The sequence below is a fragment of the Pogona vitticeps genome, chromosome 6 (assembly GCF_051106095.1).
Source record: "Pogona vitticeps strain Pit_001003342236 chromosome 6, PviZW2.1, whole genome shotgun sequence".
Taxonomy (NCBI): domain Eukaryota; kingdom Metazoa; phylum Chordata; class Lepidosauria; order Squamata; family Agamidae; genus Pogona; species Pogona vitticeps.
Genome location: NC_135788.1, coordinates 74793757 through 74819854, shown reverse-complemented (window position 1 = coordinate 74819854; position 26098 = coordinate 74793757). Strand labels below are relative to the sequence as shown.

Genomic DNA, 26098 nt, shown 5'->3' with positions numbered 1-26098 from the left:
GGAGGAAAATAAATAACTGGGTTATATTAAAGTGTGAGGATGGTCACAAAAATCCTACGGCAGTTGGAGAATCTCAGTCCTGCTACAATGAACATCCTGTAGGTGACTCATCTGTTTAAAGGAAATGGTGTTCAACTTGTTGGAATAGGATTTCACTTTTTCTAAAGAAGCAGATGGGAGGGGAATGATACTGGATCTTGAGAGAGAGTCATGAGTCTACTCATTAAAGTGCCTCAGGACCATCAAATTTATTCCAGATATATTGTCTGTGAATGGTGTGGGTGAACAAGTGGTGGCTGTGTAGTTTCAGAGTCTCTGGCTTTCTGGGTACATCCCAATGTCATTCACTTCTTGGTTTTGGAACTAAAACAGCTTTGATGCCCTATTGGTCTAACAAACAAAAACTGTGTTAATTTGCATTCAACTTTCTAGCTTCTTTCAGTTTCTTTTGGTATCACCAGCCAGAATATCCATCTGAATTAGCTGTTTTGCATTGAGAATCAGTGACTAGTTCTTAGGTTTCCATTTCAATATGGATCTTCAGTGTTACAGGATAATTAATCCTGTAATTATACCGTCGTGTTAATCATGACTCTGTTTTATATCCTGTGCTGGTCAACATCTGTAGAAAACTCCTGAGTGTGGTCATCTGGAAATTTAGGGTGCATTGCTCAAGGTGTGCTGATTGCATTCAAGTTATTTTCCTCAGGTTCAGGTGATTCTCGGTAAGTGATGAGCTGTTGACTGGATGAAGTGGGCTTTTGGAAAGTAGATTACAGTCTACAAAAGCTTATATGTGACTTTTAGTCCATGGAAATTAGTTTTAAAGTGCTATAAGAATCCTTGATGTTTTCCCTGTGACAGTGGCACAATTACATCTCTACAAAACTTTATGGTTGGGTCACTCTCCATTATACATACTTGTCAGCTGTTTTGGTTGCAGGAAATGACAATACATAGCCATGGAGGTAAATTCTGGCTATCTTGGTAGCCAAGACAGGATTTCTGGACTCTGCACATCCCTCAAGTATCTATACATGTCCGCTTGGAAGTAAGCAATGCTGTGTTCTGTCCAATCTGTATTATGTAGACGTGCATAAGACTGGGATATGCATCCCTGGCTTAAGTGGTCAAAGAAACCAACAGGAAATGGTTGAGGGAGATAGTCACCCATACGAGAAATTTGCCTGTTAAAAGCTGGAAGCGGTATTGATCCAGGGACTTTTATTTAATCTATCCAGGATTCAGCTGCACCCTTTTGGAAATTGTTTCTGGTCTTGTAGAGATTAGAAAAACCTTTCCAGTAGTGTTTTCATGAGATTGTTACAAAATTCTGACACTCATTTGGTTTCAAAAATAAAAATCCAGCAGTGAGAATTGGCAGTGCTTACTTTGTGTTCCTGGAAGTTCAGATTGGAGTTCCAGAATTTCTCAGAAAAAAGGGATGACTTACTGTGTGCACATTCCTGTTCTTATGCAATCTGGCAATCTGGAGGCACAGCAGTAATCAACCGCAGTCACTTGAACTCTTTATTCAGTTAAAGAGGAAATAAAGGTTTTATGTTCTGCTTCTAGTAATATAATCAGTTACTCTTATTTTGGGATAAGGCTTTATCATAAGGTTTCTTAAAGAAGCCTGGAGAGGAAAATTCAGAGTTTATCATGGCATCCTCTATGTTGCTGATCAGGGTATTGCCCAATGGTGGATTTTGGTATCTTCTCCAGCCCCCAGCTCTAGTAGACCAGCATGGCTATTTTTGTTCTTTGTTTCAGTGGATTATCTCTGCTTCCTGTGAGCTAGAGGGAAGTTGTGCCCAGATGTGAATAATGTGTAATTTCTTGCAAAGGGAAAATATGCTTAGTTACAAAGTAAAGGAGGGAAACTCCAGGCTTTGTTTAATGCATTCTTCATAGCATTGGAGCTACGTATTGAGGTTGTAAAAAGTCTTGCTCTCAGGAATGTACTGTATTTCTCGCTCCATAAGATGCACCTCTCCATAAGACGCACCTAATTTTTAGGGGAGCAAAACAGGAAAAAAAATATTCTGGTGATTTCTGCCTGCTGGGCCTGCGGGGGGTGGGTGGGGTGGAGGACGGCTGGGAAGGGTCTGGGAAGGGAAGGTGGCAATTTCGGCCCACTCAGCCTGCAGGGGGGTGGAGGATGGCTGGGAAGGGTCTGGGAAGGCAAGGGAGGTTGCAGTTTCGGCCCTGGTGGGCCCATGCAGGGGTGGAGAAAGGCCCAAATCGATGCCTACAGTACTCCTCCGAGACCCTACCCGGCCTTTCTGTACCCCCCACAGGCCCAGCGGGCCAAAATTGCTACCTTCCCTTCCCTTCCCAGACCCTTCCCAGCCGTCCTCCACACCCCTGCGAGCCCACTGGGGCTGAAATCGCCACCTTCCCTTGCCTTCCCAGACCCTTCCCAGCTGTCCTTCACCCCCAGTGGGCCGAAATCGCCACCCCACCCCGCATTGACCTCCGGGAGCTTACCTGGCTTTCCTCTGCAGCTTTTTTCTAACTGTTGGGGCGAAAGAGCTACCAAGAAGCAGCCTCTTTTGCCACCTACAGTTAGAATTAAAATTGCACCATTTTTACAGTACTCGCTCCATAAGACGCACACGCTTGCCTTCCACTTTTTTTGGGGGGGGGGAATGCGTCTTATGGAGCAAAAAATAGGGTAGCTTAGTATTTATTTATTTATTTATTTATTTATTTATTTATTTATTTATATTTATTTATTTATATTTATTTATTAAATTTATTTATTAAATTTATACCCCGGCCATCTAGACCGAAGTTTACTCTATTGGTACTTCAGAAACCTTGTTTCACAGTTCTAAAGCATTTGCTGACATTATATGGATCCGTTTGTACAACCGTATATATGTTTAGACTCAAATCCCAGAACCCATCCTGAAAACCTGGACAGCGATTAGTCATAGAAGACTTTGATATTGAGACAGCATGGTGTTGGGAGTGGGCAATTTCTAATCCAGATCTGTTTAATTTAGTGCCCAATCCAGTAAAATGCCCTTATGGCTTTGATCCCTAAGGAAAATTGGGACAGTGCTTAACCGGATTTGAAATAACCACAACAGGAGCCAATATTGGAAACATAAATAAGAGCTGGCTGATAATTCTAATTGTGACTGTGGGCACATTCTGCAAACTTTACATCAATAGAATGCCCCCTTACAAGATTCCCTGGCTCCCTGCAAGAATTGCATCATCATTTTTGAATTTAATTTTTTAATTCTTTTCAGTGGGGGTAGGATTTTGGGTAAGGTGATTTAGGGTTGTGGGGGTAGGTATGGGTAAGAAAAGGGTACAATTTCAGAGAGTGAGATAGTTCATTTACATCAACTCACACAATTATACTAGAAAGAGAGCTAAAAAGAAAAACAACAAAATTTCCAGTATAACTATATTTACCAATCTATCTTTTCTCTAGTTGGACCTTCACATTCTTCTTTTGTCTATGCTTTCCAGGCTATCTTTTGAGTCTAATAATTAAAATATTCCCTATATATACCCTAAGATGACCTCTAAAGTTAAAAAAAATGGGCAGGAAAGGAGGGAGGGATGGAGAAATGTGGATAAGAGGCCTTTTTCTGGTTGTATCTCAAAGCGCTGGTTGCAAATCAAAGCAAAATGTTGTGACCAGAGCTGGTTGTAACTTGAATTGGTTGCAAGTCAAGATGGTTGTAAGTCGAGGCACCACTGTACTGTATATCCTTCTGTCTTTAACCATTTTATTTATTTAGTCCATTTTTATTGTTAAGGTTTTCTTTCCTCCTATCAGTCATTTGCATCCCTAAATCTTTAATTTGAACACATAGCTAAGCCATCACTCCCTGTAGTTGTTGTAGCCCCGTTGATAAGATCTCTTGAATACTCTGTTGCCAGTTCTTAAACGATTCTTGCCCCAATATCCCACTGAGATGCTGTTCCTGTGCCTGTGATCCTCCTCGAGTTCTCTTTTTTCCACCTTTTGTTGCCATATTGATCACCCCTTCTTCTTAAGTTAAGTAAATAAAGGATTCTGTTTAAGTCTTCTGTCAGCAGCTGTTTTCTTTTTCTTTAAGGAGTACTGTTTAAGTCTTTTGTCAGCAGATGTCTCTGTAGCTCTGCCATAGTTTGCTTTGGTCCACACAATCAAAGGCTTTTGCATAGTCAATGAAGCAGAAGTAGATGTTTTTTCTGGAACTCTCTGGCTTTCTCCATAATCCAGCGCATGTTAGCAATTTGGTCTCCTGTTCCTTTGCCCCTTCGAAATCCAGCTTGTACTTCTGGGAGTCCTCGGTCCACATACTGATGAAGCCTGCCTTGGAGGATTTTGAGCATAACCTTGCTAGTGTGTGAAATGAGTGCAATTATACGGTAGTTGGAGCATTCTTTGGCACTGCTCTTCTTTGGGATTGGGATGTAGACTGATCTTTTCCAATCTGGCCACTGCTGAGTTTTCCAAACTTGCTGCCATATTGAGTGTAGGACGTTAAGAGTGTCATCTTTTAAGATTTTAAATAGTTCGACTGGAATGCCATCACCTCCACTGGCCTTGTTGTTAGCCAGGCTTTCTAAGGCTCACTTGACTTCACTCTCCAGGATGTCTGGCTCAAGGTCCACAACAACACTATCTGGGTTGTCCAGGACATCCAAATCTTTCTGGTATAATTCCTTTGTGTATTCTTGCTACCTCTTCTTGATGTCTTCTACTTCTGTAAGGTCCCTCCCATTTTTGTCCTTTATCATGTCCATCTTTGCACAAAAGGTTCCTTTAATATCTCCATTTTTCTTGAACAGATCTCTGGTTTTTCCCTTTCTGTTATTTTCCTCTATTTCTTTGCACTGTTCATTTTAGAAGGCCCTTTTGTCTGTCCTTGCTATTCTTTGCAAGTCAGCATTCTTTTTTCTGTTAACGTTCACTATCTCCCTTGCATTTTGTTTCCATTCTCTTCTCTGCTATTTGCTCTGGAGCTACTTGTACTTGTCCTCCGCTCTTCCTCAGTAGCATGTTGGATGCCTTCCGACCTGAGGGGCTTATCTTCCAGCATCATATCTTTTAGCCCAGAGGTCTCAAACTCAATTTACTTGGGGGCCACTGGAGGCAGAGTCTGGGTGAGGCTGGGCCGCATCAGATTTTCTGACATAAAATTTTTAAAAAACAAAAAACCCTCACAGAATCGCCTTGCCAAAGGAGAAAAGTCCCCATCAGTACCTGCAAAATTAAACAGAAAAGGGTGGGTCCCCCATAGGTGCCCATGCACACAAACACACAGAGATCCGGCAACCTTCCTCTGAAGGCCCCCCTCAAAAAAATGGCATACTCAGCAGCAGCAGCTACCCCCAGAACGACAAGGGAGCAAACTTTGCGATGCGAGCCCAAGCAGCCTCCAGAGCTAAGGCGGATGACGCAGGACGAAGAGGAGGAGGAAGCACCACCGGGTGCTGAGGTGGCCGCTGGCCGTGCTGGTGCTGGAGGTGCCAAGAAAGAGAGCTGCTTCCCTGGAAGAGGCAGCGGCAGCTACTGTTGGAGGTGTTCTTCGAGGATAGGCTGGGAGTGAGCTCTGCTCTCAGGCATTGCTCGGCGGCGGCGGCTCAGGTGCTGGGGGGAAAGGGCTGGCAGCGCGCCTCACTCATCGGCTCTCCCCCAAGACAGCACCTCTTGCACCCTCCATCCGGAATTGCAGCCTGCCATCCAGCAGACAGGCGGATGGGCTGGCAGGCTGCAGTTCCGGATGGAGGGTGCAAGAGGAGCTGCCTTGGGAGAGAGCTGGCAAGCGAGGCTAGGCTTTTTTTGACTCTTGACAGCAGAGGACGCATGGGCACTTCTGGGGCAGGCAAGGCGGGGCACACAAACTATCGTCCGGCGGGCCGCAAATGGCCCCCGGGCCACATGTTTGAGACCCCTGTCTTAGCCTCTTGTTTCTCTTCATGGAGTTTTCTTGGCAAAGATACTGGAGTGGCTTGCCAGTTCCTGCTCCAGGTGGATTGCGTTTAGTCAGAAATCTCCACCATGACCTGTCCATCTTGGGTGTCCCTGCATGGCATAGCCCATAGCGATTACACAAGCCCCTTCGCCACAACAAGGCAGCAATCTGTGAAGGGGGAATTCATAACTTAGTTAGTTAGGCATCCTTCAGTCTCGAAAGACTATGGTGTTGTGCTGTGTATGGAGGACTTGGAACAGCGTCTAGTGTGGCTGAAGAGGCCAATTTGAGAGTGGCAATCTCTTCCACACTGAAGACAAATCCAATCTGTCCCCTGTCCAGCTCCCTGGTTTTGCTGCTTTTGTGACTTCCTCTTTGCCTCGGCCTGCTGGACAAGGGTCTCTTCAAATTGGGAGAGGCCGTGAAGCACTGCCTGCCTCCAGGCTGAACGGTCAGATGTCAGGGTTTCCCATCTGTTGAGGTCTATTCCTAAGGCCTTCAGATCCCGCTTGCAGATATCTTTGTATCGCAGCTGTGGTCTCCCTGTGGGGCGATTTCCCTGCACTAATTCTCCATACATGAGATCCTTTGGAATCCGACCATCAGCCATTCTCAGGACGTGCCCAAGCCAACGTAGACGTCACTGTTTCAGTAATGTATACATGCTGAATATTCCAGCTCGTTCTAGGACTACTCTGTTTGGAACTTTGTCCTGCCAGGTGATGCCAAAAATCCGTTGGAGGCAACGCATATGGAAGGTGTTCAGCTTCCTCTCCTGCCATGCACAAAGGGTCCAGGACTCACTGCAGTACAGGAGTGTGCTCAGGACACAGGCTCTATAGACCTGGATCTTGGTATGTGTCGTCAGCTTCTTATTGAGCCATACACTCTTTGTGAGCCTAGAGAACATGGTAGCTGCTTTGCCAATGCGTTTATCCAGCTCGACATCCAGGGAGAGGGTGTCAGAGATGGTTGAGCCAAGGTACAGAAACAACCTCCAATTCTTGTGTGGAGATGGTAATAGAAGGAGGTGAGTCCACGCCCTGGCCCATGACTTGTGTTTTCTTCAGGCTGATTGTTAGTCCAAAGGCCTTACTGAAACGATTCATGAGTTGTTGGAGGTCTTCAGCAGAGTGAGCAACAATGGCTGCATCATCTGCAAAGAGGAAGTCCCGCATGCATTTCAGTTGGACTTTGGTCTTTGCTCTCAATCTGGAGAGATTAAAGAGCTTTCCGTCTGATCTAGTCCGGAGATAGACACCTTCTGTTGCAGTTCCAAAGGCATGCCTCAGCATGACAGCAAAAAAGATCCCAAAAAGGGTTGGTGCGAGGACACAGCCCTGTTTCACTCTGCTGTGGATGTCAAAGGGATCTGATGTTGAGCCATCAAAAACTACAGTGCCTTTCATTCCCTCATGGAAGGATCTGATGATGTTAAGGAGACGAGGTGGGTATCCAATCTTGGGAAGTATTTTAAAAAGGCCATCCCTGCTAAGCAAGTCAAATGCTTTTGTAAGGTCTATGAAGGCCACAAAGAGTGGCTGTTGTTGTTCCCTGCATTTCTCCTGCAACTGTCTGAGGGAGAATACCATGTCAGTGGTGGATCTGTTAGCTCGAAATCCACACTGTGATTCTGGATAGACTCTGTCTGCAAGCATCTGGAGCCTCTTCAGCACCACACGGGCAAGCAGCTTCCCTACAACGCTACGAAGAGAGATACCACGGTAGTTATTGCAGTTGCCCCTGTCTCCTTTGTTCTTGTACAATGTGACGATGTTTGCATCCTTCATGTCCTGTGGTACTCCACCTTCCCTCCAGCAGAGACAAAAGATTTCATACAATTCAGTGGTGATGATCTCCTTACCACATTTCAGCACTTCAACAGGAATGTTGTCCCTTCCAGGTGCCTTGCCGAAGGTGACGGAATCCAAGGCCGCAGTTATTTCTGCTAGGGTTGGTTCGCTGTCCAGCTCTTCCAAGACAGGCAGACACTCAATGTTATTTAATGCTTCTTCGGTTACTACATTCTTTCTGGAATATAGCTCAGAGTAGTGCTGCACCCAGCGTTCCATCTGCTGTGCTCGGTCCTGGATGATCACACCTGTAGCAGACTTCAAGGGAGCAGATTTCTTCTGTAGTGGACGTAAGGCCTGCTTGATACCATCATACATTCCTTTGATGTTACCTGTGTCCGCTGCTGTCTGTATCTGAGAGCAGAGCTGAAGCCAATAATCATTGGAGCATCTCCTGGCAGCCTGTTGGACTTGGCTACGAGCAGCTCGAAGAGCTTGCAGGTTGTACTCGCTAGGACAGGTTTTGTATGCTGTTAGAGCTCTTCTCTTATCCTCGATGGCTGGCATTAACTCCTCCAAATGAGCTTCGAACCAGTCAGCCATCTTTCTGGTCTTCTTGCCAAAGGTGGACAAGGCGGTGTTATACACAGCGGTCTTGAAGTGTTCCCATCGTTCAGGTGCATTTACATTAGCTGGACCTGGAAGGGTTTCCTCAAGTGCTTGGGCAAATTCCTTCACTTTTCTTTGATCGCGAGTCTTGCTGATGTCAATACGTGGTCTTCCTTCCTTTTTCGTGTGATACAATTTCTTTGTTCGCAGTTTTACTCTACTACACACCAGGGAGTGATCAGTATCGCAATCAGCACTCTGGTAGCTGCGTGTGATCGTAACACTAGGAAGGCTAGAATGTCTAGTGAGGATCAAATCGAGCTGATGCCAGTGCTTGGATCTTTGATGTCTCCAGGAAACTCTGTGTTGCAGCTTCGTATTAAAGAATGTGTTGCTGACACAAAGACCATAATAACAGCAAAACTCCAGTAAGCGTTGGCCATTTTTGTTCATCTTTCCAATGCCAAAATGGCCTAGGCAAGTGGGCCAAGAATTGTGATCAGCACCAACTCTAGCATTAAAGTCTCCAAGAATGAACAGTGCCTGTCTTTCAGGGACTTTTTTGATAGTAGCTCCCAGATCGTCATAGAATTTGTCTTTCACTTCTGTAGTGGCTGACAGTGTTGGTGCATATGCACTAATGAGGGTTACTGGTCCTGCTGATGAGTGGAGCTGCAGAGACAGGATTCTTTCACTCCCCACAGTAGGTGGAACAATGCATCTCAGAAGGGTGTTTCTGACTGCAAAGCCATCACCATGCTCCCTGGTCTCATTCGATGGTTTTCCCTGCCAGAAGAATGAGAAGTTTTTTTCTTTGACAGATCCCGAGTCTGGCAGTCTTGTCTCTTGCAGGGCAACAATGTCCATCTGCAGCCTACTCAGTTCCATGTCAATGACAGCTGTCTTGCGCACATCGCCTGTTTCTTGCAGGTCATCAGGAAAGCCGTAGTCAGGAAAGCCAGGGGTCATTGTCCGTACATTCCAGGTGCCCAGCTTTAGGGCAGAAGTTTTCTTATGATTGTTGCATGGTGCACGGTTATCGATCTGCTTGTCGGGTTTGACCCTAAACCCCACGCACCCCGTGAGGTTAACGGACCGTGGCGAGGTAGCACCTTACTGGCTGGGGGCTGCCCAGCTTAAGGCAGGCGGTATCTACCTATTGAGGTGCAATGATCTCTCCCACCGTCAGAAGTAGCCCCTGGCGTCATGCTCTACGCCAATTGAGCAACGACTTATAACCGGTAACTGCTACTTCCTGTGTTGTTTCGACGCTGTACGCGAGGCTGGAGTGTCCTCTCCAGAGCACGAAGCCTGGGTAAGATAATATGAAGGATAGGCTGTTACCCAGGCAGCAAATCCCCCCTCTCCACATCACTGAAATAGTCCAGTGGAAAGGCAAGAGCCAATACAACTGGTTCCAACGATGTCGCAGGAGTTGGCAGAACAGCACGAATTACCTCCGGGACTCCAGCTCCGGATTTTTTCTCGAGGTTGACTCCTGAAGCCTTTTCCATCAGTGGATATAGCCACAAGTCACTGGAGGTTTGAAATCAGAGTTTTCCTTCTCCTAGATGGGCAGCCATCCAGGGCTGACGAGCCCCACCTGCCCGGCCTGATCTCTAATAGCACAGAAGTATGATCTGACCCTTTAAAAGTTTCCTCCCCCCAGGTGTGCGCAATGCTAATTGGCTTTCCTGTTTTCCAAATTAGGGTCAAAAATGGAATTACGGTGCGCGCTCCTGCTCCTACTCCTTCAGAGCTGAAACAATGCCCTCCATCAGCCCGTGTGCTCAGAAAAAATAAAGGTCCGCCTAGAAAAAGTTTCCCACCAAAACATCTGCCCAGACATACCAGCCTTAGCCTCTTCAAGGGGGGGGGGCTTGGAGCTACTGCTCCTACTCCTTCAGAGCTGAAACAATGCCCTCCATCAGCCCACGTGCTCAGAAAAAATAAAGGTCCGCCTAGAAAAAGTTTCCCACCAAAACATCTGCCCAGACATACCAGCCTTAGCCTCTTCAAGGGGGGGGGGCTTGGAGCTACTGCTCCTACTCCTTCAGAGCTGAAACAAATTCATAACTACTAGGTTGAAAATCTTCCTTGCCCTGTGTCCCCCCCCCCCCCAATCTGGTTTAGGCAGTATGGAAAGGGTCAAGAAACTTCAAAGGCAGCCTCCTAAGTGGGAGCCAAAATATTACTGAAGGTTGCCTTATAGTAATTTTTTTTAAAATGGAAACAAAAAACCCAAAAGAGAAGTAATTTGCTATTCTGTAGGTTTGCTGTCCTAGACTCTGTTCTGCTGAATAGCTTAGCTTATACTGACTCAATAGGGCTCCTCCAGCTAAGGATCAAAAAGTAAGGCAGAACCTTCTAAGCATCCCTTTGGTTCTGAGTTCCTGTTCTTGCTATACTTCTGTAGAATCTGAAATGTCCTTATTTGAGCCAGTTTTATGACATTATTTTCAACGCAGAGTGGAAACCACTGTCAATCCTGGTCCTTCTAGCTCAGTGTGTAGAATCTGCGAGATACTGAGAGAATCTCAGGCTGGAGTCTTTCCTAACTTTTCCTGAAGGCATTAGAAACTGAACACGTTACTGTCAGGATCTAGAGCAGGTGCTCTGCAATTAACTATGACATGTAACAGTTGTACTAATGAAGGTGATCTATCAAATAATTTTTCACAAGCATGGTGCTTTCTACATTGAAATCCATACTGAGAGAAGTTGATCTGTGGAGGCTTTGTGCATACCCCTGGTATCTGTCCTTTCCTTCATGCTGGTAATTACAGAAGCCTTTTGATCTTGGAGGAATCTTAATGCAGCATAGTGTTTTGGTATGAGGTGGCGTCTGCAGAAGCGTTGGAATGTACTTTTTCCAAAGCATTGCAGTATTTTCTTTTCGTTTCAATAGCCCTGAGTTTGGGGGGGGGGGGAAGTTGACACTCCTTTGATGTTATGTTGCTTGCATGAATAGGCAGCGTTCACAGCTATTTAAATGTGGCACAAGCGTTACACTCAGCTCTGTTTACAGGGCCTAACACTCCAACATAACCAAGATTGATAAGAAGGGTTATACTGCGCCTAGTATTCTGGACAAGCCATTATTTGCAAATTGGTTTCAGGTAACTGTATTTTATTGAGGATGCACAGGTAACAAAACTGTTAACACTGCCAAGGGAAGAGGAGAGCGAGTTTCACTGGGATGGGAACAATATACTTTGGAGACTGGCAACCACTGTTTTCCTGGGAGCCAGTGGCTCACTTGCACTTCATGTGGCTAAATAGAATATTGAAGCTAAGAATGCTGGAAAATCTTTGGGTCTGAGTCCTGAGTTCAAGTCTTGTCGTGTCCGACTCTAGGGGGCAGTGCTCATCCCGTTTTCGAGCCATAGAGCCAGCGCTTGTCTGAAGACAGTTTCCGTTGTCACATGGGCAGCGTGACTAGGGAATGTCGTTCTACCTTCCCATCGAGGTGGTACCTATTTATCTACTCGCATTTGAATGCTTTCGAACTGCTAGTTTGGTGAGGATCCTGCTGGGACAAAGCGACGGGAGCTCACTCTGTTGGGTGGATTCGATCTTACGACTGCTGGTCTTCTGACCTTGCAGCACACAGGCTTCTGCAAGTCTGAGTTCCTATTAAAAACAAGTCTTTCCCCCCCAAAAGAGGGAGGGGTGGGTGGGTTCTGAGTTGCCAGTTGAGGCCATGTTATTGAAAAAACAAACCTGAACCGAGTCCAGGTCTAGTTCCCCAGTGCAACTTAAATCTGACTTGACAGCGAGTCCCACAATTAGAGTCCCCAACCCTGGGCGAAGCTTTGGCAACAGAAATGGCTGTGCATTTTGACATTTTGCTTTATTGCATGGCGTATTGCTTTTGAATGTGTGTATAGCAGTTCCGAATTTTAGCTTAAACAGATGATTTTGAATACCCCTTAATGTTCCATTGGCATTCTTTAAGTAGCGAGAGAAATGTTGAAGTCAATTGACTATCCTTTGTTTTGTATGCAACAGTATGTTTGTAACTACTTGCACATAGGAAAATGTATTCTCTAATAACATGCTGGTAATTACAGAAGCCTTTTGATCCTGGAGGAATCTTAACACAGTCTGGTGTTTTTGGTATGAGGTTGCTTCTGCAGAAGTGTTGAAATGTGCTTTTTCCAATGCACTGCAGTAATTTAATTTTGTTTCAAGTTTGTCAATAGCCCGGAGTTGGGGGTGGGGGGGGGAGAATAAAAATAAGCTATTGCTTCTTTCATTGTTCACAGTACAGCGGAGTAGAAAATTAAATACTCCCCATGAATTCTGAAGGCAACTGGCGGTGTGAAGCCCTTGACTGCCAATTAAAAAGGATGTCAGTTCATTACAACAACGCTTAGGTAGTGTGTGCTCTGTTCCAATTTCTCTTGCTATTCGTCCAAGTTCCTAGAGGTCAACTGTAGCTTGCATCTAATTTGGCTGCTATTATAGATGCAAGGTTTCATTTGCCTTTTGGCTTCAAGGAACAGTAACAAACTACTACACAAGTATTTTTTTTCAATGGGTGCAATTCCTGGCAGATCTTCTATCTATGCTAATTCTTTGATTCAAGATTTTTCTTTGGATCCTCAGAATAACTTTTCATGGAGATTGCCATGAATTATGCTCCTGCTAAAGTGCAGCAGTGAAATGGTACAGTGTGGTTTTGAGTGCCAACTCCTTGTTTCTAACACTTCTTTCCCTTACCTTTTAATTATTTGGCTTGCCATTGGGAAGTTATGTGTGTTTTCTAGAAAATGTGGAATGTTTTTCTACCACATGCATTACTGCTATTCTTTTTGTCTTCTATCTGAGCAATTTTTGGAATATCTGCTTAATACAGCATAGCATCACACAGCTATTTCTAAGGTTGATCATTGAGAAGAAGGATGTAGCTTTTCTACCTTTTTGATAGTTTAAGGCATGGGTTGGCAAAGAGTGTCTTCAGTTATTGCAGGACAACAGCTCCCATCCACCCTCCTAGGTGGTGAGAAATGCTGGCAGTTGCAGTCCAGTAACAGCTGGTGAGTTATACTTTGTCCACAATTGGTTTAAAGGAAGAACATCTTGTTCTGCATTGTACCTTTCTCATAACTTTTTTTTTCCAAATTTTATTTTTGAAATATGTATTTCCAGGTTTTACTGTAGTGAGTGAGGGCATTTTGTCATGTACCCACCTTTCCCAAAATGGAAGGCATTACTCCTAGAGATGGGCATGAACCATTGATTTGTCCTTTGGATGAACAGGTGTTCGGCACTTCCCAGCTTTGCCTCTTCCGGTAGGCACCCACATCAGAGGCAGTGCCCGGAGGAGATGGGGCAGAGAAGTCGGGGCACTGCCTTTGAGTGGGCACCCACTGGAGCAGAAAGGGCTGGGAACCGCTGAACACCTGTTTGTCCAAAGGTGTTACTTATTTACATACTCACACAACTGTGAAAGAAGATGCAGGCAGACTCGTATATGTTTTACCCTATCACAGTTACTGAGTATCACTTCATGGATTCTCTTCAAGAATGAAAGCTTATCAGTCAAATCAATTTGGGCAGCTTGAATGGAAATAGTATTAGGCACAGGTAAAAATAAATTGTAACTTTCTGTGTTAGAGAAGAGTTGTCTAAATTCTGTTAGCATTTTTCTGTACCTTAATACCACACTCTGTTAAATCTAAAATATCTAAGGGAAGAGAGTTTTCTGAATTCTTATGACTTAAAACATATACCAAAATTCCAATTAAAATAGACTTCAATTCTTCAAATCCAAAATAGTTTTTTGATTTGTTTGACATGCCATTTAGGTGAAACTAAATGCATAGCATTAGTTTTTCCCATTAAATATTTAAGTTCAGACATTTAAGGCAATTGGGAAAAATACATTTTTTTCCCAATTTGCTTTCCCCAGTTACATAGGAAACTTGTCAGTTAGTACTGCATCTTCTTAAATATCATATATACTTTTGTTTAGTCATGGGCCATAGCAACTGACACTATGCAGTCACAATTAAAGCAACACAAAAATAAGTATTGAAATAAACAAAGTTTAAAAATTAAAGATTTAAAACAAGATTCTCAAAATACAGCAGCTAGAATGAAGAAAGAAGACTGAAATAAAGAAGACAGAGTTAACATTTAAAATTTAGGGTTAGCTTTTCTCACTAAATGGGCAAAATCCTGTTCATGCCAGCATAACATAAAGTTAGCATCAGTTTAAATGTGCCTTCCTCTCATGAAAGAGTTCCAGTCTGCTATGGAGGAGCTTGGATGGCTGTAGGAAAAGGCCTTCTACAAATATAAAATGGCCAGGATTACTCTTCACACAGGTGAAATGATAGTTCTGGATGATTAAGTATCATCCTCTTTGATGGAGAACACAAGTTTCTATGCGTTTGTAGCAGAACTGGCACCCCATTGCCAATTGCTATTGTGAAGTACCTTTAATTGTAGAATGGTGCCAGATTTATATTGAGGTGTCAGGCAACAGGTACAGCAGCTGTTGGCTAGGGCACAGGCCATCATTTTACAAGTGACAACCAGGCTGCAAAACATGTCTGTCTCTCCCTGACAGCATACTGGTGCGAGTTGGAGGCATCAGGCATAGGGCAACACACAAGGGCAGTATACTGTTGAATGTGGCTGTGCTGGAGCACAGCCAAATAGCTCACAACATTTTAGAGGCCTTGAGGGACCTGCTGTAGCAGTCTAGCTGCAGAAAGGCAAGGCCAGTTTGTCACAGACAATGGGACATATATAGTGACACCACTGCAGGCTGAGAAGATCGAAGGGATGCAGTGTATGTACCACAATCTCACTCTAGTAATTTGGGATGTTTTTCAGGGCATGGAAGACACATGCATGCCTAATATAATTGAGTGGGCCCGAAAGGTGGCAGGGCATTTGCACCAGTGTCCAAGGCAGTGAGCTGTTGCAAAAAAATTGGGATTGCCACTTTACTACTTAATCCAAGATGGAACTCCACTTTCTATCTGCTTGAAAGAGTGCTGGAGCAGCAAAGGACACTCCATGATTTGTTGCTGGAGATCTCCTTTGGTGTGACTACTCTTCTGGGCAGGAAAAAGTGGGACATTATGGGTCAAGTGGTCTATGTTCTCCAAAGCTTTGAGATTGCAACAAAGGGTCCTTAGTGGAGAAACAGTCATCTTTAGTCAGGTGATTCCATTGTTCCAGGATTTCTTGGGCATGGTGGAAAATGTAATGAGGGGACAGTGTAGGTGGATTACATAGAGGGACAACAGTGGTGGCTCTGGCCAGCAAGCTAAATGACATGATCCATTACAAGTTTGTTTCCTTATGGAAGGAGGAGGTGTCTGTTCTAGCAGTCCTCTTGGACCCTTGAATTAAACAATGAATATTTAAACAGCAGCAAGGGCGCAATGGATATTAAGTAATGGGGTGAGGCCGTGCCAGCCAGCTTTCCATCACATGCACAGCAACTAGTGAAGAAGTTCTGGCTAGCATTTGAGGTTCACCCAGATTAGGAAGAAATGATCGATGTTTATTGCACCGCAAATAGCAGCACAAGCAGTTGTATTCTAGAGTCCAAGTCCTTCACATCTGTGATAACAGGAAACACTTTCTGGGATACTGTCTTGACAAACCTGGCAGGGGCATGTCATCCAGAGACACCATCCCAGAGGAAAGACATGGCTGAGGTAGAAGCTTACATACATGAGTCCTGCAAGCCATCATAGACAAATCACCTGTCTTACTGGAAACAGATGTTATGTGGGCTCTTATGGGTTTTTAAGTTTTAACATGTAAACTATCTAGAGTAGTGCTTCCAGTCAAATAAAATCAGATCAGATCAAATCAAATCAATCCCCAGTTTTATACGAGCTACAGATTTACTCCTTTTTTCTTGTGAATGGAAAATTTAGAATGTGAATAAGCTGATGGGCTTAACAAGCCCTCAGTACCAATTGCAATTCTTACCATACTGTACACGCTTGTATAGAGTGAATATGGGGAGGGGGAATTCTTACCATACTGTACACGCTTGTATAGAGTGAATATGGGGAGGGGGAATTTTCAGAGCTAAAACTGTCTAAAAATAACAATAAACCTGAAGAAACATTAGCACCTGAATTGCATTTTAAATTCTGTTGCTGCTTGAGTCAAAGATTTCCTAGTATCAGAGGAAAAAATAACAGTAGTAGCCCATTTAATATGTAGATAGCACTAAATAGATGCAATCAGTAGGATTGCCTGATTACAACTTAGAGATTCTCCCTGGTTTTGCTCTAAAACGTCTGCCAAATAAGGAGAAGAAACAGTTCACTTTATCGGTCAAACGATCACTCTTCTTGTAGCACTGACTATTTTTCTAATGTAGCTTTAAAACTAAGTTACACGGCAGTATGTAGTTTTTGAGATGCACGTGCTAGAATTTAATCTTTATCTGAAATTTGAAATCTCACAAACTTTGCTGCAAAAAATGAAACCATTATCTTGGTGAAAAGCTTTATATTAAAATCTATTTATGATACAGGTGTAGCACTACTAAGTCTTTTGCAAAAGGGGCAAAACCACAGATTATTGAGGGCACACAGGTTGAGAACCAAATATGCTGTTCATCAGTCTTACCTGAAACCAGTTGTCTACATCTGATTGTCTTCTGAATTTAAATGTTTGTTGATTTAAAACTTAAACCTGCACAACTTCCTGCATGTCTTATTTCAGATCTTTTCTTAAATGTTCCTTATAGTCACTTTATAGTCACTAATACATAATGTGGGGTCTGAAAATAGCATTTCTTCTAATTCAGTACTATGTGATGACAGACATGTTTTGGATTTCAAAATTGTCACAGGTAGAAGAAAAATAGTAAATTAATGCATTAAAACTAAATACGGTGGTATTCTAAGCATGGTTTATGTGTATGCAGAATATTTGTTCCCTCTGCAGGGAACAGGCATGACACAAAACCTTGTTCCTGTGACCACCTGGCTGTTGCAGTTGGCAGCTTGCTGTTATTTGTCTCCCAAACAGCTTGTATAAATAAATGTGGTATGAAATGTAGTTGTGTTGTACTTTGCCAGTGTTTTATGTACATCCAACCCCGATATGTGTTTATATTCATGCCTACTTTTAAAATTATGGTTAAAGTTGGTGCAGTCAAAGCTATTTTGGACACCTTGTGTAGGTGAGCACAGCACAAATTCTCTTAAATAGGGAGGAGGTAAGAGCCAACCTTTTATTTTCTGAGGAAGAAGATTAAATAATATTTCAGGTTATAGCTACAGTCACGCTTTAGAGTGCCAGGTTCTGGCATAGATAGCTTGGGCTGGGCGCTGCTGAAATTTTGGGCTACGGCACCTAACCTGTCCCAGTGCATGAGCCACCCATGGATTCTGAGGTAATTAATTTGACATGTGCTTGCAGTTTTGTATATGAATATAATCAGTCAAGACGTTTCCACATTTACATTAGAAACCTTCTTAAAATGTGGGACTGTGCCTATGGTATGAACAGTACAACAGCAAAGCTTTTTAAAATTTTGGCCCATGCTGTGGTGTGATAGGCTCCATTTGGGCTGGCATTTTCTCTCATGCAACATCTCTTCCCTCCCTGTATTTTTTGGAGCTTAACTGAATTGTTCCAAGTTGCTTTATCACAACCATATTTTAACAAACTATATTTTGAATTAAATATTTAAATGGGGATGTGGGACTTGTGCTTGAAAAGACGGGAGCTCAGGAACCCCAAGGGAGCATCTGGCCTCTAAACTATGGCTGATGGTACAACATTATACATCTGCATTAGCCAGCTTCCCTTTTGGTTGCTAATACAACCAGATGGCATTTAAAAACTTGACTGTAGCAAATGTCTGTTTTCTGGAATTTTTCATTGCCGGACTGTGGCATATATGGAGAAATATGTAGGTAAGCGAAATATTTTCTGGGTTGATACTGGATTGTGTGTGTAAAGTAGTAAAGTCTGTATTGTAATGAACCCGCGTGACACCTCATGCCTGTGCTCATACCATTGAAAAACAAAATACATTCATAACATAATTAGCAAGGTTTTATTATGTGTTCCCGAATATGCTGGTTTCCCCCATTCTGTATGATAGGCTTGTGTTGAGGTCTCACCTGTGAAGACCATGGCTAAAACTGTTGCTCTATGTAGTAGTTGACTTTAATAGTTAAGCTAGCAGCACAATTTTATGCAGCCTCTGAGTTTCAGACTCTTTAGATTGGAATTAAAATGGTAATGTTTTAAATACAGAATAAGTAGGCTGTTGAGGAAAATATTACATAATGCAATTATTTCTAACTTGTGAGTGTTGTAACAACTTTCTTCTGTGGTTCAGAATACAACTAAGATTTTACTCCTTTGATTCATTGTCATGGAAAAGGTTGTTAATGTCATTGCTCATCAAGTGTTTTCTTCTTCTTTTTCCTGCTCTTTCTAGGACAGTGTAGACCAGGCATCAGCACATACTCGACGGGATCTAGTAAAGCCAGGATTCCAAGAACCATCAAGTCAAATCTCATTAATTCACCAAGGAGGTAAGGAAATGTACAATTTAGGTTGATGTGCTGGCCTATAAGAACAAGTTCAGATTCAACACACCAGTATTTCAGTTGTGATGTACTAACGTAGTGGAGGAACGGAATGCTTTTCTATACACCTGAGCTCCTAAAGCTGATTATTAAAAGGAAAGTGAGAAAGGGAAAGAGAGAGACATATTTTAGTAGTAGCTGAAGAAACCCAACTTGCTATTTAGAAGGCAGCAAATATAATAGAAAAGATGGAATGGTGGAAGTATCATCCAGAACTTGTTAGGCTTGTATCTGAAGCAAAAGGTTACTCAAAAAAGTCTGGTTTTGCCCAGTATTTAGAGAAAGACATATTTGCTTTAGTAGTCATCCAGTATGAGATATTCAGAACCCCCCAAAATTACAAGACATGTTACTGTTGCCAAATCACTTGTTCAGGCAATAAACATACAACTGTCTTAGGGGTCTCCTAAAAAAGTTCCTCTACATCCATGCATGAGCTCTTTTATTTTTTGCAGTAAATGAGAATAAAAGTTTACTATTGACATTTGTTCTTCAGAAAAAGAGGCTTCACGGTTACAGACTATTGTCTGCCTACACACTGAATACCCCCAATATCTTTAATAAAAATGAGTACTGTTTGACCTGTTTGATACTGTTACCATTTACGGTAGTTTCCACTGTAATTGATTCCAGGACTTAGCAAAACTGGTATTTTAGAGTTGTTGTAATTCAGTTGCATTTTGTTTTTGACCAAATACTCCACACATCTATTAATCAAACGTTTCAGATCAGGACTGGTCTGTGAGATAATAATGGCATCATGTGCATAAAGCAGTAGCGAAACAGGATATACCCCTAACTTGGGAGGGTGACCATCCATGTTCGCTAAATAAGGAGCTAGATCATTCATAAAAAGGTTGAACAAGGAGGGAGCAAGGATGCATCCTTGCTTCACCCCCTTGCTGGTTGGAAACTTGTTGTTTAATTTGCCCTTCTAAAAAGATCTAACTTGACAGGTAGTGCTGGAGTGTAATTTTTTTTTTTTTATGAGAGAGAGAAGTTTTTTGTCTGTACCCAAATTTTGGAGTTTATCCCATAAGGACTCTCTATCTACAGAGCCAAAGGCTCCCTTGAGATCAAGAAAGGCTGCATACAATTTAAAATCCCCCCATTACCTCTTTGTTGACGAGGTATGAAAGTATTAGGCAGTCATCAGCAATGGCCTTTCCTTTCCTGAAGCCAGCTTGCTCAGGGCCAAGAATAGCCTGGTTATTAATCCAAGTAAGTTTGTTTAATAGATGTTTAGCATAAAGTTTTCCAATTACTGACAGCAGGCTAATTGATCTAAAATTTTCTGGGACATGAAGGTCTCCATATATATATATATATATATATATATATATATATATATATATATATATATATATATATATATATATATATATATATATATATATATATATATATATATATATATATATATATATATATGCAGTATGTATATGTATATGTGTGTGTATATATATATAGTCACTAATACATAATGTGGGGTCTGAAAATAGCATTTCTTCTAATTCAGTACTATTTAGTTTCGGAGCTTGTTGAGGGTCTCGTCCCAGGTCTGGTTCCTCCTCCTCGGTTCTCATAAGCTGTTGAACACCCTCAGCTTCTAATATTGTCCCACCAGGTGGCTTTGATATTAGGCTTTGAGCAGTTGATGTTCCCTTAAAGTAGTCAAAGGATTTTTTTAGGGATAGTGTCAGTTCCTCCAATTTTTCCAGAGAGTCAGGTTTACATAAGGTGGAGTTGTTCACGTCTTCACAGTTGTGATTGATTTCCTGCAGATAAGCTTCAGATAGCTTCTTGACTGTGTTGGATTTTGGCTGCAAGCCAGTTTGCGTTGGTCTTGTAACCAATGAGATACTGATTTTTGAGGCATCTTTAGATCTGTGTCTATTTGAGAAAATACTGTTATAGAAAAGGTGCTTAAGAACCCTTTCATTCTAAAAAGCATAAGAGGGATCAGATATAGGTCTGTAAAATTCCATCTGCAGCCTTATTTTATAATGTGGTCCCGGTAAGCTTTCAATAGTTTTTAGATTGATTTGGCTTAATTCAGTTCATAACAGTTTACTCAGGGAAACCAAAGCTTTCTGTCTGCTTGTCCATTTCCCTTTGTTTATGTAAATATCAGTAACCTCTAAGATTATTTGCGTTACTAGGAGCCTACGAGAGGTAACGGCTTTAGTCTTAGGAATTTTTCTGTCCGCTCCAACTTTTCCACATCTGTCTGAGTTGGACCCCTTAGTTGTCTCCTGACTCGAGGAAGGGGTGTGGGGGAGAGACTGTTCATTGCACTATTTGATTAATGAATTTTGGAAAATGTCTAATTGGTTTGAAATATGTTGGAGCTTCTGAAATATAGCCAGCATTTTTCCCCCTGGTAGTTATATAGTGCTGTCCCATCAGTTGCACTAATTGGCAATCAAACACCCCCGAGCTCTCAGAAGCCTGTGAGTTTCGTACAGCTACTTCTAAAGCTTCTGAAGTCTTTTCATCTGCAAGAGATGGGTTACAGCCCAAAGGTTGTCCAGCTCCTGTCAAAGCTTGTAGGAGGGGAAGGCTTCTCTATGGCTCTAGTACGCTCACTGTTCTCGGGGGGGGGGGGTGTCAGTTTCCAGGATTGAGAATTTGTTTGAAGTAGGAGCATTTTTAACTAAATCACCTACAGTTTCAGATGAGGTTAAGGACAGTAAATCAGATAGAAAGCTCTTTAATCTCTCTAGATTGAGAGTGAAGACGAAAGGCCATCTGAAATGCATGCGGGACTACTTCTTCGCCGATGATGCAGCTGTTATTGCCCATTCTGCCGAAGACCTCCAACAATGTATGAATCATTTTAGCAAGGCCTGCCGAGATTTTGGATTAACAATCAGCCTGAAGAAAACAAATCATGGGCCAGGGTGTGGACTCACCTCCCTCTATTACCATCTCCACACAAGAATTGGAGGTTGTTCATGATTTTATGTACCTTGGCTCAATGATCTCTGACACTCTCTCTCTTAATGTTGAGCTGGATAAACACACTGGCAAAGCAGCTACCATGTTCTCTAGATTCACAAAGAGCATGGCTTAACAAGAAACTGATGGCATATGCCAAGATCCAGGTCTATAGAGCCTGTGTCCTAAGTACACTCCTGTACTGCAGTGAGTCCTCTACCCTTTGTGCACAGCAGGGGAGGAAGTTGAACATGTTCCATATGGGTTGTCTCTGACACATTTTTTTTGTATCACTTGGCAGGACAAAGTTCCAAATAGAGTAGTCTTAGAATGAGCTTCAAGTTTTAGTATGTATACATTACTGAAACATCAATGTCTACGTTGGCTTGGGCATGTCGTGAGAATGGCTGATGGTCAGATTCCAAAAGATCTCCTGTATGGAGAATTAGTGCAGGGAAATCGCCTCAGAGGGAGACCACAGCTGCAATACAAGGACATCTGCAAGTGGGATCTGAAGGCCTTAGGAATGGACCTCAACAGATGGGAAACCTTGACATCTGAGCATTCAGCCTTGAGGTAGGCGGTGCATCATGGCCTCTCCCAATTTGAAGAGACACTTGTTCAGCAGGCTGAGGCAAAGAGGCAGTCCTGAAGCCAGCAAAATTAGGGAACTGGACAGGGGACAGATTGGGCTTGTCTTCAGTGTGGAAGGGATTGTCATTCTCGAATTGTCCTTCTTAGCCACACTAGACGCTGTTCCAAGACCTCTATTCAGAGCATATTACCATAGTCTTTCAAGACTGAAGGATGCCTAACTAAATGACAGTATTTCATCTAGACGCAATTGTTTAGCAGCCTTGATGGGGGAGTTTGAAGGAGTTCTCTGCCATGTCTTCTTCCTCCCCATGATGTTCCTCTAATTTTTTGATTTATTCACCAAAACACAGTGGTCCCTTCCACCACCGGTTCTCAAAATCTATTTATTCTGTTATGCGATGTTACATATCCTGAACGACCTGGCAATTCTCAGCTTCTTGAAGGTTTTTAAAACTAAGGAGGCTTCAACAACCTGTTCTCCACCAGAGAAGAAATTGTGAAGGAGTTCGCCTCCAACCTCTTCACTTGTAATAAAAGACACTAGTACTAGTGCCTAGCTAAAAGTCAAAACTTGAAAACAAGATAAAATAAATAAAATAAAGGTGAAAAGCGGAGCTGCTTATCGGCGTGTGCACAGCTACCCTGCTGGCTGCTTCAACTGCTGTCTAGTTTTCACTTTCCTACTAAATACTGAGCAACTAAATAATTAGCAGAATCATGTGCAAAACTTGATTTAAACTGTAATTTGCGCTGGGCTGCTTAGAACCTAGATACCCACACATCATTTGTTTCCAAAATGCTGAATGACAAGTACTTGACTCATGAGAATAGAGAATAGGTGAATTCAAAAGAAAAGACACATCTCAAGTGAAGCAGTGCCACCTGCTGGTGTGAGGTCACCATGGCCTGCATCAATTTCAGTTGCATCTTTATTGTTGAAGCTCCTTTATTTAAAAATGGGCATCTTGAGGTCACTGATGTCCTGAGAGCTTAAAATGTCCCACTGGTGGTTTCTGAACAGTGCAGCTTCTGGTATCAGATTACTGTCTATTTACATTAGACTTTTCAAAAAGTGACTGGTCCCAAACTATATGGCGTTTTAAAGCTCTTAATTAACACCCATTGATTTGTGTCAGCAAACAGACTAGTAGCCGGTGAAGCTATTGTCTGAAGGGAATCACTTACTCCTGTAACTGGACAGGGGCAATGGCTGCATTACTGTCTGATATGCAGCTGAGAGAACCCGTAGATAGTATTATACCACTCAAGCCTGGCTTCCAGATACCCTCTTCTGCTGTCACAGAACAGGGTGACACAGATGTAATAACAGGGGAGCTAAGTGATAGCACAGTGTTCTCCATTTATAAATCACCTGATATAACCTTCTTCAAAACTAAGGACAATTTTCATAAGCAATTTTAATTTGATGCTTTAGGTGGCAAAGCAGTGCCTGGGCATATGGTAACAATGGAGAAGCTGTGCTAAATTTGCAGACACATCCCAAATAGTCTTCATTCATGATTGCTATTTTTCGATAGTGAAAGATCACAACATGGCTGTATTTGAGCCCATAGTTTAATAGTGTATGAAATCAGTCTGTACCCCAGTCCCAAATTTGTAGCACTGACCAATAAAGTGGTCCAACCAGGAATGGTGCTATTCTGCAGGATATAATAATTTTAAAAAACCAATTGGCAGAAGTTCAGCACAGCATTAGATGGGATCATATTAGAGATGGGGGTATTCGTATATCCTCCCACAAGTGGAAATAATGAGGATCTGGCCCCATGGGACCGGACTGTCAATTCACTACTCCGCCTCTGACGTGAGCTTGATGGAGCTTTCCTATCGTGCTGTTGTCTGCAATAGATGAGCCTCTCCTGGCAGGAGGTGGGATGACAAGCCTCTCTGCCAGGTCACAGAGTGGCCAATCCATTGAGGACAATGGCGGAATGGTGAGTGGACAGTCCAGCCACATGAGGCCAGACCCTGGTTATTTCGACCTGTGGGGGAATATTCGTATACAAATACCCTCATCTCTAGATCGTATCAAATATTTGTCCGGTCCTAGAGAGCTAGACCTACTTCATCGAGGCAGTGAAAAGATCCTTCTGATTGTCCGTACCACGAGAAGGCAGAACCAGCTACCTCCGTCTAACATTGGAAATAGTTACCCAAGTGCACAATTATTTTTCACTATTTGAAAAAAGCCGTTGGTGGAAGAAATCCTTCTTGATTGTTCCTTTCCTTTTTCCTATTTGAGATCCATGTGATCTACACAATGAGTTGAATTCAGTGATTCCATGTATAGAATGGAACTTCTGAAAGGGGAATCGCTTCTCCACTGGGCAATCTTCTGTGCCATTTGAAGAGCCTCTCCTGGAAAAAGTATAAGATGTGGAGGAGCAGGCTGTGCTGGTTGGGAGTGTTGGGGTTTAGCAGAAAACTGGGCAGAGGGAGTTTCCTCTTGCATAAACAACTGCATTGGATGCAGTCCTCTTTACATACTGTTCTTAGAGACTAGAGCCATGAGGCTCCATCAGTTGTATCAACTAATTGTGCAGAACCAAAATATTATTAATTTGAAATTTATTATCTTACTTTCCTATTAACAATAATAGCCTTTACTGGCATATAAAATATAAAATAGATAAAATCAAGCTAGTTTGTTAGGTTCAGGGCTTTACGCCCCAGCAATTGACCCAAGGAAAACAGCTACTTGTTTCATAATGTCGACCACCTCCACTGATAATATGAAAAGGACCTTGTCCAGATCGGATTTCCCCTCCAGCTTTATTGATATTGAGGTGATGTACTTTTTGCATCAGTCGTGATGAATTGGACACTGCAAAAGCATGTGAGTGAGGGTTTCCAAAGCACCCTGCTCACATGGATCACATCTTTCAGAATAAGGGGTTCCGTTATACCTACCATACAATACAGCACCTGGCATGACGTTACATCTGGCCAGAGAAAAGGCCCTGCGGGTTTGTGGACATTTAAGGAGCATGAGGAAAGCATCCGGTTGTCCTATTTTAAAGGGAATATGGAGAGACAACGGGGAACAAGTCTTATCAGCTGTGCTCCATAATTCCTGAAACTCAATGTCCATTATTCATCTCTTTACTGTTTGAAATCCTAACTTTAGACCATAGGTTCCCAAACTTTTTTGCCCCGTAGACCACTTGCTGACTTATTTGTTTTCCGTAGACCCCCTGCCTACCTAATAATGCGTTTTCCTAAACCTATTAACTTCAAATGTGTTTTAAGGGTTTTTTGAAAGAGTGCACAAGTGTAGGAAAAAAAGTACAATTTTTATTCATATCTTTATTGAAAAAACATGAAAAGCAATTAAATATTTGTATTTGGAATGAAAAAAAATCAGAACTTAGTAAAATTAATAAATTAATACACAGCTAATGATGTTAATGAGAGGGATGAACCTGATGATCTGATAACAATTTTTCAATATTTGGTTTGAAATTAGGTATCATCTTAAATCTCCATGTTCAGTGATTTGCAGTTGACTTTTTTTTTGCAAGAAGATTGGAAACCGCGTGTGGTGGACAGCCCGCACATCACTCTTTTCAGTCGTTTTAGAGCTCTAGTGCAGGAGCCTATGACAGGACAG

The 26098-nt window shown here is 42.5% G+C and overlaps 1 protein-coding gene across 3 annotated transcripts in view; it reads left to right on the top strand.

Annotated features, from left to right (window-relative positions):
* The window catches only part of GRB10 (growth factor receptor bound protein 10), a 190141-nt gene that overhangs the window by 62944 nt on the left and 101099 nt on the right, over positions 1-26098 (top strand). For all 3 annotated transcript variants that reach the window (XM_073003891.2, XM_020806217.3, XM_078377599.1), the window contains exon 3: positions 18780-18876. In XM_073003891.2, the coding sequence (XP_072859992.1) occupies positions 18780-18876 (97 nt within the window). The remainder of the gene's footprint in view (positions 1-18779; positions 18877-26098) is intronic.